At 40.0% G+C, this 21,005-nt stretch overlaps 1 protein-coding gene across 1 annotated transcript; it reads left to right on the top strand.

The window, feature by feature from the left end:
• The first annotated feature begins 1,910 nt into the window (after positions 1-1,910).
• LOC138618431 (cohesin subunit SA-1-like) lies at positions 1,911-20,959 on the top strand. The gene is given in 32 exon segments (XM_069694148.1): positions 1,911-1,939; positions 2,307-2,403; positions 2,691-2,793; positions 2,796-2,911; positions 3,760-3,856; positions 4,205-4,281; positions 4,685-4,889; positions 5,036-5,187; positions 6,459-6,656; positions 7,044-7,142; positions 7,708-7,787; positions 8,898-9,005; positions 9,403-9,499; positions 9,865-9,967; positions 10,221-10,324; positions 10,844-10,936; positions 11,032-11,124; positions 11,611-11,811; positions 12,073-12,140; positions 12,242-12,329; positions 12,659-12,739; positions 13,858-13,950; positions 14,918-15,086; positions 15,559-15,689; positions 16,103-16,204; positions 17,345-17,478; positions 17,741-17,863; positions 18,727-18,905; positions 19,356-19,551; positions 19,996-20,097; positions 20,219-20,306; positions 20,699-20,959. Coding segments are annotated over 32 exon segments (3,657 nt in total). The 3' UTR covers positions 20,750-20,959.
• The last annotated feature ends 46 nt before the right edge of the window (positions 20,960-21,005 follow it).

Consider the following 21,005-nt stretch of genomic DNA (forward strand, 5'->3'; position numbering starts at 1 on the left):
TTGTAATATTCAAAAGAAACAAAAAATTAGAAGTGCTGAATTCCTTTCAACAACAGATCCTTAACTACATAAAGAGCCTCCAATAAAGGTATTGGTACAATACAACAATGTAAAAATACTCAATTACAAGTAAAAGTCCGGCATGAAAAACAACTACACAAGTAACAAATAGTGTCAAATGGAAACTCTCAAGTAAAGTTCAAGTACCTCAAAATTGTTGGCTACCTAAGTACAGTTATTGAGTTAACGCACTTTCTTTCTACCACTGATAAACATCTGCTTTGAGCCTCTTAATGTTTTTTGCGTTGTTTGTTTCAGTATTGGTTGGCTATTGTAGGAAAGGAAACAGAATAATATCTGTTCCAAAAAATGTGTTCAAATAGTTTTGCAATTGTAATACATGTTTGTCCTCAAGACTTGCTTTGGTATAAAAGATATATAGGCGTTACCCTGCTTACTTTTTTTTTCAGTACCCTTAGTCACTATTTAAACGTGATGCACCCTTTTATATACAGTCTGTGGATGCGTCAGACTTTTTAAAACGACAGCAACAGCTTATTGAGCAAAAGCTGACAAGCTAATTGGATCCAAAATATGAGAATGTCTAAGTATTAAGTGCTCCTGTCTTGCACAATATGCAAATTAAATACTATTTTCAGCCCAAATTTGATTTCGCAGGTGGCACCAACATAAAAAGAAAGAAATGGAAACAGTAATTCCTATAATCATATTTGGAACTAATGTCCAATTGAGAGCTTTGTCTATTTTGTGGTTTAATAACATGGTGAAGCAAAGGAATTGGGTATTTTATTTTGAAGGTTCGGCCCAGAAGCAGTGTGTCACCCTCGCTGTTTTGACTTCATAATCTTCATAGCCTTTCAAACACAGAACAATGAACCGTGGTGAGGACCAACAGGGGGAGAAAGAGGAGAAGGGCGGGGAGCAGCTGAGACAACTACCTCAGGGTGCTAAAAACTGGACAGAGACACACAGAATGGACAACCTGAAATATTATACACGGATACGACATAGAAACTGATTTTTATTTAAAAAAAAAAAAAAAAAAAATATATATATATATATATAATGAGGAAAACTACAAAAAAAAATCCATAATGAGTGACTGAAATCACTCGCAATTCACTTAGGTTCCATTTATATGTTTAACTATTTAACTGTGGCTGAATCTGCTACCTGCACACACAGTACAACCACTGAGTAACCCGTATGCGGAATGACCTATAGGCATCAAGTGACCTTCTGAAAGGACCAATCATGTTCTGGTCCGAGGAGCCGCTTGGCCAATCAGCGTTCAGAATTACGTTTGCGTACTTTTGCGCGCCCTTAATTCTCACCGGTTTACGGAAGAGGCAAGAATTAAGCAAAGGCCCACAAGAAAGGAACACTACCGATTAATAACGTCATTATCAGCCGGTAAAGTGTTATTATTAGTTAGCTAATAGTAGTTATGGATTAGTTTTAGTCGAAGTTGTTAGCTGACTACTGTCTTGAAAGGTTTTTTTTTTTTTTTTTTAATAGGGTAAGGATAGGCTACTAAGGGGTTAGCAGCTGTTAGCCGAACAGGATTTCCTTTGCGACCACATTTAGTCCCAACTATGCTCTAATCTGTGAAATGTGTGTTATTTGAGGAATTTAAAATGCAATTCGTTTTAATATTATCGTTATAACCTTTGAATTACTGTCAATGTTACGTAGCTATTTGGTTATTGCTATGATTTAACAAAGTTTTGCTTGTTGTGTAGCTTGCTCTTTTTTTTTTTTTTTTTGTCTCCTTTCCCACACAGTCGCTCTCTCTGCTTTAAAAAAAAAAAAAAAAAAAGTGTGAAGAAACATCCTGCCAACCAGCAATCTGAAGTCCTCTTACATCCCTGTTGCTTCTTTCAGCCAAAATGCCAACTGGAAGCTCAGATTTGGACAGGTAAATTTATCTGAGCGTATTTATGCCGCTACTGGGCTGTCTGAAGGTGTTTGTGAGCTTCATAAAGTAAAACCTGAACATTTAAAGTCGCCCTCGAACATATTTTGCACTAAGCATTTATCGCAAGTGCATGTGTTTTGAAGTTGTGTGCACAATTGAACAGAAACAGCTTGCAAATCCTCTCAAAGTTAAGAGATGTCAACAGGCAAAAACCAAAGCTAATTCTCCACGTCTCAATTCAACATCAGAATAAAACTTGCGTATATTAAATAAATACTGCCCGGCTGTGAGCCTCATTAGGCTGAGTTTGAATGGTTTTCTGATGTTGAGGCATTTCTTTATTCAATTGTTTTCCTTGTCTTGCCAGTCCTGAGGAGTCAGAGGACTTCTCAGACTCCGGCAGTGACTACGAGGCTACAATAAAGGGCTTGAAGCGGAAAAAACTGGCAGTACCTAGGCCTCAGGTAATTTATTTTATTCTTTTAAAAGATAGTTAATTTATATTTACATATTATTTATTTTTGCTAGGGAGTAGTTTAGTGGATATGAGCTTGTCTAGGTTTGGGAAATGTCATGGTGTTTGAATAAAACTGCCAATCAGATCAAATCGTTTTCGTAAAAGATCAAACGTGTAGATTTTGTGTGATAGATCTCATCTAATTCCTACCTCTTATATTGTCACGATTACCACCAGTTCAGTTGACTACATCAATTCAGTCTAAATCCCAAAATAAATCTCTTTCATTTCAAGCCACCCAAGAGACTCAGACGTAATGCTGCACTGAGGGTGACGTCCCGCCCCAATAGCAGCCCCATCCCCGATCCTCCAGACACCTCCCTGCAGCAGCAGCCCTCCCGGGGACACCCAGGCAGGCCTCCCCTCGACCTGTCAGACGCGTGAACGAGGGGAACCAGGGTATCAGTGCAAAGGATATCTATGATGCTGTCCACTTTGGGAAGAGTGCCATGGTGGTGAGCAAACCCCACAGATGAAGAGCATGGGGGACCATGGGGGAAGGTAGCACAGAGATAAACACATGAAGGGAGGGAGGTGCTGAAGGAGGCATGTGTAATGAGAAGAGAAACAAACTGGCAATGAAAGAGGTTATCATGTGTTGTCAGTGGCTGACTGATGTGATCCTACTGAATTGCCTTTGATACGCAGAGAGGAAAGAGGCGCTCTCATTGGCTCATGTAGTCAATAATTGGCAGCACTTGTCCATCCAAAGTATTGTTGTGCTGTGGCCAGTCTCTTCTGGGTAGCCTGCAAAAGGGACCACATAAAAAAATAACAAAAAAAGTGTGGTGAGCAGTAGTAAAGAGTCTGCCCCTACAGTGTAGAGCTGCAAAAAAATTGCAAATGATGACTCTGGGTGAAGGCAAACTCTTAGCACATTTAGAAAATCTGGTAAAATGCAGTTAAATGTTTTTTTTTTTTTTGTGAAGGTATCTTAGTTCCCAGCTAAATTTAGCCCTTTATTCAAAACGTACACCATCATTAAGATCAGAACAGATTCTGTGAAGGCCTGTCTTTGTATGTGTAGTGGTGTAATGGTTGACAAAAGTGATGATGCAAAGGAGTGGGTGAATAAAACTGGAATTTAAGGGAGCCCAAAAATTGAAGGGCAGTACAGGGATGGGGTTAGATATTGTAGACCCACATATGCTTCAGAGAAAAATATAAAAGGTCCAGGGATAGGAGGAAAACGTAAAGCTGAATTCCATACGGTCGATAAAATGGTATGTTTTTATTATATACATATGCTCTTTAATCTGTCCCCATCGATCTCATTGGCTGCTTTCTCCCTGTCAATCTTTAGACGGTGGTAGACGAGTGGCTGGACAGCTACAAGCAAAGCCGAGAGGCGGGGCAGCTGGTGCTCATCAACTTCATTGTTCAGTCCTGCGGATGTAAAGGTCAGAGGTTAAGAGGGAGGCCAGGAGATGGGTAGTTGGAGGTGGAGGTCAAAGTTGAAGAGATTATCTTTCCAATTTCAGCTCAGGCGATGATCAGTAGTATTGATCTGCCAGTATGCTAACGACGTAGTGCGCAGTAACTGTGTTAATCCGCTGTCAATTGACAGCACAATATCAATATTTTAAGATAGTAGAATACGTGAAAAGACCGTGTGGTGTATCTCACTTGGGTCAAGTAGAAAAGCCCGAATTATTACAATATAAGGTTTTGTTTGTTCAGGTGTAAATTTTACCATACTTCCTAATGTGTAACTTTTTTTTTTTTTTTTTTTTTTTTTTTTTGCCCAGGCGTAGTTAGCCGAGAGATGTTGGACAGCATGCAGAATGCGGAGATCATCGGCACACTAACCAAAGAGTTCAATGAGGTGAGAGACGGAAAACAGTAGTTTGGGCGTAGTTTACATCATTTGAAATTTGTCCTAATAATAAACATTATTATTGCATGTATGTGAGAATGAATCTAGTTTGTGTTTTTGTCAATCTTCTCACTACAAATGTTCCTGCTGGAATTAGTTGAGAAATTAAAACAACCTCAAAGTCCCAAGAGATTATGATGTGAAGGATGGAGAACAGCATGATGGAACACACTAATTACAATCTAATGCTGATAAATGGACACATTAATGAGTTAATCACTTTTTCAATGATGTAATTATCATTAGCAGAAAATACATGGCCGTCTGCCTCAGATAACTTTACTAAACACATTGTAGGATGTTAAAACTGTTGTCTTTGATTCTTTTCTTTTTTTTCCCTTTAATCCTCCAGGATTCGGTGAACTACCCGCTAAGCACTCCAGGTCCCCAGATGAGGCGTTTCAAAGCCAGCCTGTGTGAGTTTGCTCGGGTTCTGGTGCGATCCTGTCAGAACAGCCTCATATATGACGAATACCTCTTCCCGTCCCTCTTGGCTCTGCTCACCGGTCTGTCTGACTCCCAAGTCAGAGCCTTCAGACACACCAGTACCCTACTTGGTAAGGACATCATTACAATACAGGTGCATACAATAGAAATTGTGGCCAAATTAATAACTGATTTCAACTGTTTGTTTTGCCAACCACTGAAATCACTTTTCAGTTGTGGTGTAAACATTCTTTATCTGCGTGTTTTTCCGTATTAGCCATGAAGTTGATGACGGGTTTGGTGGAAGTAGCTGGGGTAGTGTCTTCTCAGCTGCAGACCACCCAGCGGCAATACGACATGGAGAAAAGCAAGAAGGCTCATGACAGAGCCTCTGACAGACTGGAGAAGCTGCAGGCCACCGTCAGTGAGGTGACACATGGAACACTCAAATACTGACATCAGTGCAGATACACAGCCACTGTTACATAAACATGTAGGTCATGAAACCAGTGATTTATAAGAAACATTCTGATTAAGCCTGAGTGTATAATATGCTTGCTACAGTTTCCTATCTTGCTCGCATGCATTTTGAGATACAAACATACAGGGACAAAGGGAGGACAAGTCAAGCTTAGTTTATTTATTTAGCACATCTTATACTGTAGGCGTAGACTCAACTTTCTTCGAGATGAAAAGCAAAGTAAATATGCAAAAAATAAGAGAAAGTATTGGAATGAAAAAAATAGGTATTATCATAGTTAAAAATCAATAAATAGGCAAAAATCAAAGATTATACATGCTAAAAACATGTAAGATAAGTTAATAACAGGAAAAAGATAGGAAAGTATTTTATTCCTAAAAAGGGGAAACTATTCTATATATTCTAAAATGAAAATGTTATTCTTAAACCACATATGTTAAGGTTAGGTTAGGTAGTTACTTTATTAATCCCCGAGGGGAAATTTTTTTCGCTACAGCAGCATACAGAAGCAATAAGATAATAATAGAAACGCAATAAAATAGCAGTAAAAAATATAAAATGCACAGTATATACAGTACAGTATATATTTATATATATTATATACAAACAACCAAGAAACACAGTCAACAGTGTTATTGTTATGTGATGGATTTTGCCAGAGGTGAGTTATTGTACAGTCTTATTGCAGTCAGCAGGAATGATCTCCTGTATCTGTCCTTGTGACAGCAAAGCTGGAGGAATCTTTTGGAGAAAGTGCTCCGCTGTCCCTGCAGCAGGTAGTGGAGAGGGTCGTAATCGTCATAACAAGCTTCCAACAAAACATGGTTTTACTTTACTTTTAACAGAAGATGCTTTTTAGCAAAACTTAATTCATGTGGTAGAGAATCCCAGAGAGTAGGACCTAATAGCTGAAGGCACCATAAACCATATTAGATTTTTTTTTTTATTGGAAGCCAGGAGAAAAAAAGCCCAAACAGAAGCACATGCTTTGTGATATTACTCCCCAATATTAAGACAAGTAAAGTAGCATTTGGAGAAACATAAAATGATGGTGTAATGGTAGCTTAATGCAGTCAAAGATGGCTGCCAGCGCAGACCAGCATACTTGAATATAAAAAGGCTGAACAGACAGAAATGGAGTCTTAGGTGACTGATATTTTCACAGTTTCTGCGTATTATTGTGGTTGAGTGGATCTGTTTTGATATGTGTATGTTGTAGCTGAGAGAGAACAGAGAGGAGCTGTCCTCTCTGATGAACGCCACCTTCCGTGGTGTGTTTGTTCACCGTTTCCGGGACCGAGTGCCTGAGATCCGGGCAGAATGCATCGAGGCGTTGGGCCTTTGGCTGAAAATGGACCCTGAGGACTTCCTTAACGATGGATGTCTCAAATACCTGGGGTGGACCCTACACGACAAGGTAAACACACATACACAGGCCAAAACAATAAAAGGCACCTCGCAAAGTACTACTGTGACGTTAGTCTTTCACTCACAGTGGGCAACATCATGTGTCAAAGAGGAAGCAGCTGTCTGTCTGCAGCTCTCCACAGGCCAGCAGTGGAAATTGTAATGACAAGCACTGTATTATACAGGGAAATGTGCTTTTCAAATTTAGCAGCTTTTTTAGGCTTAGACAGCTTCTGACACGAGACTGTTGTAGAGTATCTGCAGACAGACACAGGAGGAATCACAAACACACATTTGCACAAAGAGAAATGTCTTCTCTGACTCAAGCAGCAGTTTCCATGCATCTAATAGAAAATGTGTAACTGTACTTTTTCTTCTCTTTTTTTTTTCTCTACAGCAAAGTCCAGTGCGTCTGCGGTGTGTCCGTGCCCTGCAGGGTCTGTACAAGGAGAAGGAATTCATTGGGCGCCTGGAGCTTTTCACCAGCAGATTTAAAGTGAGGCATCCCTCTGGATTGGACTCACACCTCATTTAATGCCTCTTCTCTCCCTCTTTTTTGCTCCTGTCTGTCTGTCTATGTGCCTGTCTGTCTGTGTGCCTGTCTCTGCATCTGTCTGTAATCTATTGTTCCAGCTTTTTGTATTGTTTCTGTTTTGTTTCCTGCCTATGTCTCTCTTTTCAATATTTTGTGCCCCCTCCCCTTATTTCCTTGCCTTTTTCATTTTTATTTTTTTTTCCACCATTGCTGTTTGTTGTATGGTCTCATCCTTTGTCTGGGTATGTGTTCGGGTGCGTTAATGGCTGCCAATTACTGATAGTTAATAAGCTCTTCTCAAACACATGAAAACCCTCTTAAGCCACATGTGCTGCGGCAGATAAATTGTATTTATGCCATGGCTTAGTGCCTAATCAGTGGGCTCATGTGTGTGTGCATATATGTGAGGGTGAGGATACATTTTATGCATGTCTGCGTGTTTTTTTTTATGCCTGCTTGTCTGCTGGCATGATTGTACATTAGTCTGTTTGTGCCACTGCATATCTGAATGTCTGTGTGTGTTTAGGAGAGGATTCTCAGTATGGTGCTGGACAAGGACCCAGACGTGGCAGTGGAAGTGGTCAATCTGTTGCTGCTGATCCAACAGTGAGGGGTTTCTCTGCCTGTGGGAGTTCCTTTGTGCTATTTTCTGAAGCGCATAGTACAATCATTTAATTTGAGGAGATGAGAACATACTAAACATATTACATTTTATTGATTTTCAGTGAATTAATGGACAAGTCTTACTCAAATACAGCTTATAACAAGTAAAACTGCTTCTTTGATGTAGTCTTTTCACCATATTGCCTCATATTGGCAGTGTTTGTTTCAAAGTCAGATGCCTGATTAAGAAACTCCTCAAAATCTGGAGTAAAACATTTCTTTTTTGAAAAACTGATGCTCATTCAAGAAACTAGAGTGATGGTCTCATATAATTGTCCTAATTGCTGATGATTCACAGTATAAGTCGTGATCACATGTGCCAACATCTCACACCTCTGACTGTAAATTCGACATAGACTATAAAAATGGATATAAACTCTGGGTCTGAAAATTAAAGCCAATGCTGAAGTGTCTGAAACTAATACCACTGAGGGCTGCAAGAGACTCCAATAGACTCCCATTCAAACAGCATCTGATGGTCCCTCTGAACATAATTCCAAAATCAATGACACATTGGGCCTCAAAGAGAGGTATGTTTGGGGTGGCGTGCCTTGTTTGATTGGCATGTCTGGGGTGCAGTCATGATTAGGTATAGGTGAGCTGACATATTATCCTTGGGCTGTTCGTCAGCTCCACCACTCGCTTTTCCCCGGCTCCACCCTCTCATCCAAATATGGTCACCCCTGGCCCCCAAAAGAAACCCAAAATAGCAACAACAGAAAGGCCAAACTCAAGGCTTCAAAATGGCACTTCACCAACCAATGGGTGATGTCACGATGGGTTTGCACTTGAAATTAGATGGTTTTAGGGATAATCAAAAAGAGAGATTATAATGTAATGAAATTCCAATTGCTTGTTATTAAAGGTATTTTAGATTATATCTAACAAATTCATACAATTTCAAAGAAACACTGCAGGAGCCTGTAGGACAAATTCTGTCAAATAGAAAAAAATAACTCACTTGACAAGAGGAAATAAGGATTTATAAATGTTTGTTTAATGTGCATGGCTGAATTGACCAGTAAATGTTTGTATGTGTGCACACACATGCAGGACGACAGAGGAGGACCTGAGAGAGGAGGAGTGCGGCCACATCTATCCCTTGGTTTATGCTTCACACCGAGGCCTGGCATCTGCAGCTGGCGCCTTCCTCTACAACAAGTATGCTTTCACCCCACACTGTCACGTAAATGCACACTCGTTAACTGTTGTCTGCTTTTTAAGGTGCCGCTTTCCATTTTGTACTTCACAAAAGCCGTTTCATTGCTGTTTGTTGTGTGATCGCTTCATCATAGACTCTCCCCCAAGAGTAAAGCATTAAAACCTCCTTGTGATTTTGTGGACAGTATCATGAAAATGTGTTGTAGTCTTTCAAATATATAATATCATAATGCCTACAAAAGCATGGAAGGAAAAAAAGCGCTGTTTTTTTTCACATTTACAATCAGCGATAATAGCAAGTATATGGTGAATCACATTTCTTTATAATGGGGTTTTATTGCCAATATCTCATCCCTGTAATTACTCATTTCTTTATTTTTCTTTATGTGTGTGTCAGGCTGAAAAGTGTGATCACCATTGACTGCCAGGATACTGATAAAAGCAACAGTGTAGCCTTTTTTCAAATCCTCATCTCCTTCTTCATCCAGAGTGAGGTAGTATTTGTTTTCCTCTGTGTCTCCTCTCTATTCCAATCTGCCTGTCAGTCTGCCTCAGTTTAAAACAATATTACATTATTAGAATAAAAATGGATACGTATAGTTTCATTTCTATATATTTTTTTTCCAACAGCAGTAGGCTTTGAAGAACCACTGACTGACTAACAAAGCTAAATTATTTGGTTCCGAACTATATTTCCCATTTATTTTGCCCGTAGATAATTTATATATCATTATGGTTTCATGATAGACAAAGTGTTCAGATCAGGTTTTTATTTTGAGCGTCCTATAAAGTAGTTTAAAGCCATCACAAAGAAAGGAAAATAAATGACTTAAATCTAAAACATTCACTCTCTGAACAGTTCCATGAGCATGGGGCGTACCTGGTGGACAGTCTGTGGAGTGTGGCAGGAACTGAGCTAAGAGACTGGGCGACCATGACAGCCTTGCTGCTACAGGAGGCTGGTGAGGAACAAGATAAAACTGTAAACACGACAGCAGTGTGAACTACACTCACTGCCACACAAAGTCAGCCGAGATTGCTCAGTTTAACGCCAATCCACCACCATCATTTATATTACTCCCACGTTCTTTCCAGAGCAAATAAAGACGTTAAATTAGCAGTGTCTGCTCCCTTTTTTCACCTTTGTTTCACAGTTTTTTATTCCCAATTTGTGTCGTTTCAATTCCGCTCCCGTCTCTGCCTTTGTGTTGTCAGGACTGATGTATGAGGAGGAGGGGGCCCTCATAGAGCTGATGATGTGTGCCATCAGACAGGCAGCGCAGGCAACTCCACCTGTTGGGAGAACTCAGGGCAAAAAGGTGGTGGCAGATACAGACAAATACATGAATAATGCTCATTAGCTTATGTTTCATGGAACAGTGGAGCTTTGGGGGCAAGAGAGGTTCTTTTATTTTTATTTCAAATTGTCTTGTGATATTAAAAGTCTAGATTTAAAGCTCCAATATACACAATTGGGACAGTAAAGAATGAATATATGAGATGAATCACATCAGTCTGAATCACTCCATTTTTCATTACGGGTCTTATATATTTTTTTTCGTTACCTCACACACCCTGTTTTGATCCTGTTTCAAGACATATCACAATGAGTTTCAAGTGCTGAGCAAAAATGTACCATCTTATTAATGTCTTTTTAATATTTACTGTTTTGTGAAAAAGTGAATTCTTATATTGTATATTTTTTGAGCTGTGTTGGTCATTACTTTTGGCACAAACACACATTCTCATAACTGAATTATTTTGTTTGCTTACTTGCTCATGTACATTGATGAGCTACTGGCCTGTGACTGCTTACTGGATGTTTACATGACAATTAGACGCTGAGTATGAAGGACAAGAAGATCCAGGAACAAGACAGGAGACGTATCGCCACACACTTCATCCCCTTGCTGCCACAGCTGCTGACCAAGGTACAAAGCCAATGTTCACAAAAGTACACTGTGTTTTTTTTGTAATTGCCATTTCACTTGTTTAATGCTGAATTTGTGTTTTTAATGAGCCGCAGTATTCAGCAGATGCAGCGAAGGTGAGCCTCCTTCTCAAAGCTCCCCTCTACTTTGAGCTGGAGATGTACAGCAGCGCTCAGTGGCTGGAAAAGGTAGGAGGGCCAGAAATCTGCCTGACCAATATGAATATTTGCCCTGAATACATTGTAAAATCTGATGTCTTGTTATTATTAATTCATCTCACAGTTTCTTTTTTATTATATCCAGGTCACTGCATGCTCATATTTCTGTGATGTTGCTCAGAGAGACGATTTTTATTGACTTCTGTCCTTGTTTTGTGATGACTTGACATCTTCAAGTTTATAAAATAATGGAACATGACGCTGTAAATGATAATTGGTTATTCCAACAAGCAAGAAAAATAAACTGAACATAAATGAACAAATGGAAGCCTGTCAGGTCAGAGGTGAACAGTGATTAACTTTGAGATCAGAGAAGCTGTGATTGGCAGATTGCCACAGCGAGCAGATGATGAACCAGTAGTTCAATTTGGTGTTGATGACTGAGTGAAAAATGCAGTGACAATTTAAAGAAAACTGATACATGCCTCTTCTACTTTTTCTGTGTCTTTCTTTCAGCATATGGACCTCCTGCTGTCCCAGATATGTGGCATTGTGAGGAAGCACACAGAGGTAACTGTGTTAGAGGCCTGCGCCCGCCTCTTCTGCACTCTCTGCTCCGAGTGCTACACCTTCTCCTCCCGCGCACACCTGGCATTCAGCCAGCTGCTGGATGGCCTGGCCGAGTGTTTCAGCACCTATTTAAGTGACCTGCTGCAGGTTAGAGAGCTTGTCTGTGAAGCTTGCACACCAGCAAATACAGCTATGAAATGCATGAACATGCACTCAGTTTATTAGACTGTGCCCCACAACACAAAACCAATGTTGAAAACTGACTAAAAAAAAACAAAACATTAAAATAATTATAGACCACGACTGCAAAGTGTGTAATCTGTTTTTGGTGGTCCAGTTGTTTTTGTGAAAATATACAAAACCGCCAGATCGCTTACCTCAATAGTGTATCTCATATTTTATACGTAGGGAACTGCAGATGAAGATGACACATACAGTGCAGCCACTGCCTTGAAAAGGATTGCTGCCTTGAGCTTGTAAGTTATCATACACATGGCGGTGGCACAAATTACTCCTGAGATAGAAGTGTATTACTGTATTATGTGTATGTGTGTGTGTGTGTGTGTGTGTTTTCCAGTGCACAGGACCTGAGAAGCTGGCAGCTCTTTGACCCGTGTCTCCAGCTGGTGCAGAGCAGGATGGAGTCCAGAGAGCTTGACAAGGAGGTTTATCACAAAGTTTGATATTTGATGGAGTGTTGAAATGTTAAGAAGGGAGGGTAGTGGATTGAAAATATAAAAATATGACATTTTACAGTACAGAAATGCCACATTATGCCTTAAGAAGCTGATAAATGAACATGTAAACAATAATTGGCTGCCAAACAAAGCTTGTTTTGCCTTTTCATTGTCTGTATGCATGCATTTCACCTGTTTCTTAATTCTTGATAATATTTCATGTTTTTTTTTCCAGAGAAGGATATGCTTGGAAAAGTTAAGGGAACTATTTTTTGCCTATGGCAAAAGCTCATTTTAACTTCTCTGTGTAATTTCAGCTCCTGGTGCCGGCTCTGAAGTGTGCAGCCTTTCAACTCATGTGGGCCAAAGTGAATGTGGTCAACTCCAAGCCAACAGAGGTTTTCGTTTCACATTATAGAATCTATTTTTTTCTCCATCTGCCATTAAGTGAAAAGTTTTGAAATAGTCAGACTTTCTCTCAGTCACTAACTTTGATTCTGGTCGTGTCTGACTACCAGCATGAAACAAGCCAATCGACATGATTAAGACTTTGATAATGGCTATCACATCACAGCCAACCCACGGCGACCACGTTGGTGGCCTTTCTGTGAGTTTGTGGAGCTCTTCTTGTCTGTGTTGTTCAACAATTCACCAGCTGCACAGACAGCAGGCAATTAAGCAGCAATCTGTTCGAGTGCATCCGAGCCCACAGCGACACTCCGATATTTATTTCCCGCTGGCTCACACTTTTTATTACTGTTTGTCTTTGCATATTTTTTGTCTCATTCTTTCTTGTGTCTAATCTTCATTCTTTCACTCTGTTCTCTTTTCAGCTCATTTTCACTTCGTCTGCAAGTGTTTCTCTCGCTCTCGTTTTCACACGTCATTATTACTCATGCCGCCGCTTGTGTGTTTTCCTTAACGGGATTCCAGAGACAACACATACAAATCCCATCTTTGTGTTTCGTTATTTTCATTCCTTGTCTGTTTTCATGTTTTGTGGCCTCATTTGAGTAGCCGAGTTTCTCCTTCTGTGAGATAAATGCACACATACATGTTTTATTAAAGACAAATGCAAGTGGATTTCATCAGTTGGTGATTGTTTGTGTTGTTGTATGTCACTAACTGCTTTGACAACAGGATGTCATTGTTAAAAGGGCCGGAGTAAGTGGATTGGGAATATTTGATTTCACATTTAAAACTCTGAGGACGTCCTTTAAAGAGTGCATTAGCAACTATTTAAGCAATGGGGATACTGTTCTTGGAACACATACTTTGATTCACCTGTGGATTCAGCAAATGTACTTAAATAGCAAAGAAAGTTGTGTTTTAATTAGGTTTGCTATTATTGGTTTTTGTAAGGAATGAATTGAATTTAAGTCTATATTTTCCAGTTGATGAAAGCAGCCTGCCTTGCTCTTTACTCCTCTCCCACGTAGTCAAATATAGACATTAATAAGATATTTGATCTCTCTTCCTCTGTTTTTGTCCCTCTGTCACTCATCCTCGCTCCCAGGCGGAACTGAAGCGCCTGAAGAAGGAGGTGCGTTCGTTCTGCAGAGTCTGTCAGACGTGTTTGTCTCTGATCCAGAGTGAAATCCGAGATCAGGTAAGAGCTTGTTACAATGAACATCATCCCACATGTCAACTGATAGATTTGCGATATTATTTGAATACAAAAGGCCCCTTTACACTGTGATTTTGGGCTGTCTGAGACAAAATTGGAAAACTGAGAAACACTGAAATCTTTGTTCGTCAATCCAAAATGGTGGACCTAGATCACACTGAGACACGACCAAAGACGACACGTGACAAAATTCAGACACTGTCAGAAATGTAGGACCATAGGAACAAGTGACAGCTTTTAGGTCTTGTGCCTGTAAACCAACCAATCAGAATATGATGTGAAATGGTGCAGAATATATTGACCTGAGGGACATGTCGTAGACTAGTTTTAAATAATTTATTAAAATACTCACCAAAATGATGTATGCAAAAGGAATTAAAAATCTTCTTTGCCAAGAAGGAAAACCCCGCGGATCTGCATTTTCAAAATAAAAGCGCTGCATGTGGAAGACATGAGGTAAATTATTTGTCAGTCTTGAAATCTTAATATTAAACTGGTATAAATCAGAATTTTTTTAATTGGAAGTAAATGGTTGATATGAACAAAATCACATATTAAGATATTTCTGACCAAATACTTCAATATGGATGTCGCAACAATGTTCTTACAAAATATTTACCAAATTAGTTTTTGGATAAATAATCAGCAGTAATGTGGATGTAACAACTAAGTTGCTAACGGCAACTAATAGAATAGCTTGGATGTTTTAATTCAATTTTGTTTATAAAATGCCATAATCACAACGTAAAACATCTTAAGGCACTTAACACAGTGAAGTTCATACAACTGAACAGCCAATTACATTGCCTTACTGTAATGCACTTACTTAAATACTTAAACATCACGATATTTCAAAATCTAAGATGATATGTAGTCTCATATCACGATATCGATTTAATGCACAGCACTGTTTTGGAGACAAATTCTTCGTTTGTTTATCCATCCGCAGGCGTTTGAGCTGTTATGTGACCTGCTGCTGTTGTACAATGAGAGCTCGGTTCGCTCCCACCCCGACCTCCAAACACTTGTCCACCTGCCGTCGGATTCCTTGCGCTCCGAGTTGGCTGCTTTCCTTCTGGACTACATCTTCACTGACACTGAAGACGGCGAGCTCGGTGGTATTTTTACACCAACTGAACAAAATGACGCCTTCTCCCAATAAATGTTTACATGAGCTGTGGTAATTTCTCGAAGCAGTTTCAGTCCGTGTTGACAAAGTGGCACCACCGTTAACAGATGTCATTTTCCTAGAAAGAAAACTAGTGAATAATGATTAATAGGATTTTGTTTTTCATGTGGATGTGTAATGGTTTGGAAACTGCTCAGTTGTAACACTGCCAGAGCTCTCCCAGAGGACTCTACCCTCATCTGCCTGCGGACATACTTTTTGATGTCTTGTTTTGAGAGTCGTCTTCTGTAACTAATCTTCTTTTTTTCCCCCATATTTCATGATGTTTTGCCAATTCCCAAGAAAAATATCAGTTAACTCAGAAGATATGTCTTTCATCATATCAGCACTTGAATGCTGTCTGTGACGCTTGTGAACTCGACTATTGATCCGTTATTCCTCCATGTTATCCTCTCTGGTAGAGAGCGAGGAGGAAATGAAGATTGCTCTTCTCCAGAGGAAGCGCAACCAGCTGGCTGGCTACTGTAAGCTGGTCATCTACGGGGTGCTGGACCTCACGGCCGCCACTGATGTCTTCAAGCACTACAACAAGGTGGAGGGAAAGTTCAATTTCAGTAGCCCAGCGTTTTATATTTGAATTATAAGGACGCACATTCAGATTCATGATGGCTCACTGTCTGTGTGTCACAATTGTGTGCACGTGTCGGCAAAATGTGTTAATAGGTGTATTTAGTTGTTACACTTTCATTCTTTGGAGAAATTAATTGAATTAGGAAGACAACTTTAAAAAAAGTAATAATGGAGAGGATGTGCAGAGGGTGGAGGAGGGTGAGAAAACACATGGATGCATCGAGGTGCTGAGAATGAGTCAGAGAACAGTGGCTAAAAGGAGCACAGATGGCTCCAACACAGTGGATTATTTTTACATTTTCAGACATTTCGACTGTGCTGTTAATCTAATGGATTAATGAGTGTTTTTTTTTTTTCTTGCCCGGTTTTCTCTAGTACTTTAAAGACTTTGGTGACATCATTAAGGAGACTTTGAGCAAGAGCAAGCTCATCAACCCCGTACAGAGCGCCAGGACTGTCTGTCTGTGTCTGCAGCAGGTGCGCACTTACCTGTCACTAAAAAGCCTCGAATTACTTTGTTCTCAGTTTTTATTGTTTAGCGCAGAGGTTTTTAAAGTGGGAGGCGGAGAGAGGTGAGGCAAAGACACTGTGGGGTAAAACGTGCATGCTTGTGCTGTGAAAACGACAGGAAGTTATTAGTTACTATGTCAGTCAGTTGTTGCAGCAGCAGTCTGGCTGTGACACAATTTATGAAGGCTAGGTACTTAAAACTCTTAAAAAAGCCCAATTAGGAGTCATAAATCAGTCAATTCTAAACATAGACGCAGACGTGATACACACATTTTTGATTGAGTGTGACTTATACTTTCCAAGGATGATATTATTGCTGAGGTCCATCATTAATGAAGTACATAAATTTGCTCAGACAATGTAGAAAAAGGCTGCAAACCTGTGAATCATCATGTTTTAGGGTTTTCTTCAGCATCAAAGTAAACCAGTGACAGTTGTTGATACATCCAGGAACATATAATAGCTAATATGACATATTTAATGATTCAAATTTTCCTATATTTACTAATATAGAGTAATTCTCATTTTAGGCCCAAAGATCTCTTGACAGTAGATTCATTTGTCCGTATTTAGTGGTGGTTTTGATCAATTGTATCAGTATTTATTATTTCATCTGTTACTCCAGCCTCTGTCAGAGACCATCACGAAGGTCTGATGACTATTTTGTGCCCTTTTCACATGAGAGAAAAATCTTTGCATTGAAGAACAGCAGCTACCTAAAGCTGAAAATGTCCACATATGAGCTATCATGACTGAGTATGTGTTATTTGCTCCAGAAGTACATGGACATTCTTATTTGTTGGATAAAAAAAACAACACTTTTATTCACAGTTTCAGTTACATTTTGTGTCTGTCAGCTAGCCAGCTGCACATATTGGTTTTAGTTTGAAATATAAACACATGGGAAGTGATTTATATGGCAAAGCTCTTGCGTTCTGTCATCACAACCAATATTTGATTTGCTTATCAAGCAAGCAGATCGAGCACTCGGTCCATATCTATAGAAATGTGTGAATATCTGGCCTTAGCATATGTTTGTAAAGTCTTGTGTGTGTGTGTGTGTGTGTGTGTGTGTGTGTGTGTGTGCGCGCGCGTGCGTGCGCTCAGATGTTTTCAGAGATGCTTACAGAGGACCACAGCCAGCAGAATCTCGCTGAGATTACAGACTTGGCCAAGAGGCTTGCCATGAGCTTTGGCATTGATCTTCATCGTGTCCGCAAACCACTGGTGGCCCTGCACATGTGAGTAACACATGGTGCTCTTGACTAACACAAAAGCGACCAGTCCTGTTATGACCTAGTTTATTCCTTTTGGATTTTTACTTTACTTTACATTAGTAGTTATGGCTTTTTTTTTAGAGGCCGCGAAAATAATAAGAACATACTTCTTCAACACAGATTTCTTACATGGTAATCAACTTTGAGGGGTGTGAATTAAACATCAAGTATTTTTCACACGACATGTTCATTTTGTGTTCTAAATGTGTTCTGTGTTTGCCATCAGGGACGGTATACGTTTTGCATTTCGGGAGCCCCAGGAGGGAGAGGAGCAGCATCTAAACGTGGCCTTCTTGGTGGTCCTCAGCGAGTTCAGTTTCAAGTTGCTGCAGCAGGACCGCGCCCCACTGTGAGAAGAAAAACACACACAACCTCATCTACATCTGCACAGACGGGATTTTACCCACAAGCGAAGCCGCTTTTCTGGTCATGCATCAGCGTATGTCTTTAATCGCTCATTCACTGAATCTCAGATCAAACAGAGTAAATACTGTTGCTACAACAAAATGATAATCAGACTGTCTCACTTGAATGAATCAAGTGTTAGTGTTTTAAGGGATTTCTCTGCCATTTATTTAATAAAGCTATATTATTATTATTATTATTAGGAAACTAAAGTCCTATCTGTTATTTGGCTTTTAGTTTGGAGTTGTGTTTACCACGTTGATTTTTGAAGTTTTAATCATTTTATCCTTCTTTTCTATTGAATTATATTTATTACATATTGGCTTTTAACACTTTATTATTGTAAGTTTTAGTTCTGCCTTTTATTTCTTTTTTTTTTAAATTTCTTATATTTTTGAAGCACTTTGTATGAAAGGTGCTGCACAGAAAAAGATGAGTTGAATTGAATTATTAATTCAGTTTAATTTGTCCTCAGCGCTTAGCTAATGGCAGAAGTACCTTTACACAAAACAATACAATATTCAAATATATACTTTATCAGTGGAAATACTGCACTCCCAGTCCGAACAGTGAGTTTGAGCCTGGCAGTATTAATACAAAAAAAAAAAATAATCATACAATAACTCATGTTTATGTACTCATTCCTGTCACATAGTTGGTGTATTAATCATGGTGACTGTTTGAAATGGATTTAACATAATTGAGGCTAATCCCCCCCCCCCAAAAAAAAAACCAGAAGAGGAACCATAAACAAAGGTTTCCTTGGTCTTTGTCCTCTTCCCCTGTCACTCTGTCATCCTCTCCCAGAGCTGCGTTTCTGATATCCGAGTGTCCCGGTGCTGCCCTCTCCTGGCCGTCTGTCAGAATGTATCAGCGTTCTTTGGAGGCTCGCTCCTCCTCCAAGTCCAAAGAGCAGGCGGAGGGTGTTGTTGCCGTCTCCTCACACAATACTCCTGTAGCCAAACGCAAGAAGACCACCGCTCAGGGTGACGACACATACGACACAAAACACTGTTTGGGTACACCGTGCTTGTATTAACTGCAATAATGAAATGATGGAGGTACTGTGGGTCAGACATGACGGGTCACTAAAGGATCAGTGTTAGTTATTGAAGGTGGTAATAATCTGTTGCAAGGAAGGTCTCCCTAATCATCAAAAACAAGGTACAGCTGCGACCAATAACTGTTTTCACTGTAGATTATTTCTCATTTTTTCCAATTGATTACCAAGACATATAGTGGAAAGTGGAACACACATGATCCTTCAACCGTGAGGTGATGTCTTCAAACTCCTTCTTATGTCCAACCAACAGTCTAAAGCCAAAGGTGTTCAATTTGCAGTGATATGAAAATGAAAACCTTTCTGCAGAAAGTGACGGTATCTTCACAAAGTGTCAAAGTTGATAACCTTCTGTTGTGACGTCTGTCTCCTCCAGGCTCAGCGTCCAGCTCTGTCAGAGGGTCCTGGTTGGACGGCAGCAGCATCCACAGCAACCTGCCCACTCCGGCCCTCACCTCCACCGTCCAGAGACGGACAGCCAAGCCGCTCGCCTCCAGGAAACCCAGAGCCGGAGAGTTTGATATCGGCAGCGGCTTAACTGAGCTCGAGTCAGAGGATGAATTCTCCTCAGGGTAAGTTGATCTTAATCATTAAATACATCTGCACTATCTACCACCTCTATTTCAGAGGTTTGGGAATTACTGCCAGGCACCTGCCAAATGCCGGAAACTGACAAAGGTTAATTGCTTTCTGTCTGTCTACCCGCCAACATTTGGCCACTCTGTCCTGTTCTAAATGAAGAATTTGTGTCGTGTTACCGGGAAAGAAGTCAGCTTTGAAATTTAGCTGCGGCCAGTAAAGGAAGGAACATTTGCGACTTGATGATTAAAGCTCTTGCAGAGAGTGTTTGTTGCTTTGTGTTGTCGTTGTTAACTCATGTTCGAGATGCAGATACGGTAAGTACACAGATGGTAAGATGTTTAAAAAAAAAAAAAAAAAAAAGATCACTTTACCAGCCATGACATAAAGACAAATGACTCCGTGCCTGCCAAAAAGTTACCCTCTGCCACTCTCAGGCCACAGATGAGAAAGGTGAAGCCCACCAAGCGACGCCATACTTCCTCCGGCGACACTTTCCCCACTTTGGAGCAGCAAGACCTGAGCTCCCACCTCACCTTGTAAGGCTGATCTGAAAGGAAAAGACAAAAAGTTTCGAAAATGTCAATATTTGTCTAATTTCATGAAAGCTACTTTCAGCTAGAACGAATAAACGTGTGTGTGTGTTTGTGTACTGCCCAGGCTTTCTCTGATTGAGGACGCTAATTCAGAGAGAGAAGATCCTGAGATTGAAGAATACCAAAGTGACTCCGAATCTGGATATACACTGGTAAAAACAAAACAAAAAAATCTTGCCACATCTTATTCATCCTGTTCATCAGTCAGTCATATACTCAGATCAGGTGCACTGTACTTTCTGACAAATTTGTGCAATCAGTTAAAATAGCACTTGCTCAACTGAGCTATACTTTAATTAATGCCCCGAAAAGGACATTATATTTGTGACATTTGTAGCTGACAACAGACTCATTAATGACGTACTAAATCGGTGGAGGTTGCCATCTATTTCTGATGACAGAGAGAGAGATATTTAGTACAGGTGTGGAGTCTCATGGTATATTAATATTTACATATACGTTTTCTTAGCTTGACATATTATTAACATTAAGGACTGCATTCCTGGCGAGCTAAAACTTTCTTTGCCCTGTTTTTGATCTGCAGCCCTCCACACGTCACACCTCAGCCAGTGTCCTTGATGAGCTCTTTGACTGAGGTCAGTCCTCCCATCAACTCTTCCACACGTCTGCGTTTTCAGCGGTTTCATTCTTGGAGTGTGATAAATATTCAAGCGATCTGTTCCTTCGAAGGACCCCTTACCGAGTTCACCTGTCAGGTCCGATTCCGTCAGCGATTTTGTCAGATGATTATGAAATCTGCGGACAAAAATCTCTTCTGATTCAACATTAGCAATGTTGAGTTATGTTCAAAGAAAATGTTGAGTTGGAGTTCAGTCAGATCCCTGTCAGCT

Source organism: Brachyistius frenatus, unplaced genomic scaffold (assembly GCF_029030835.1).
Source record: "Brachyistius frenatus isolate BFR_SWC_R1_liver_20210118 unplaced genomic scaffold, ASM2903083v1 Contig_17, whole genome shotgun sequence".
NCBI lineage: Eukaryota > Metazoa > Chordata > Actinopteri > Embiotocidae > Brachyistius > Brachyistius frenatus.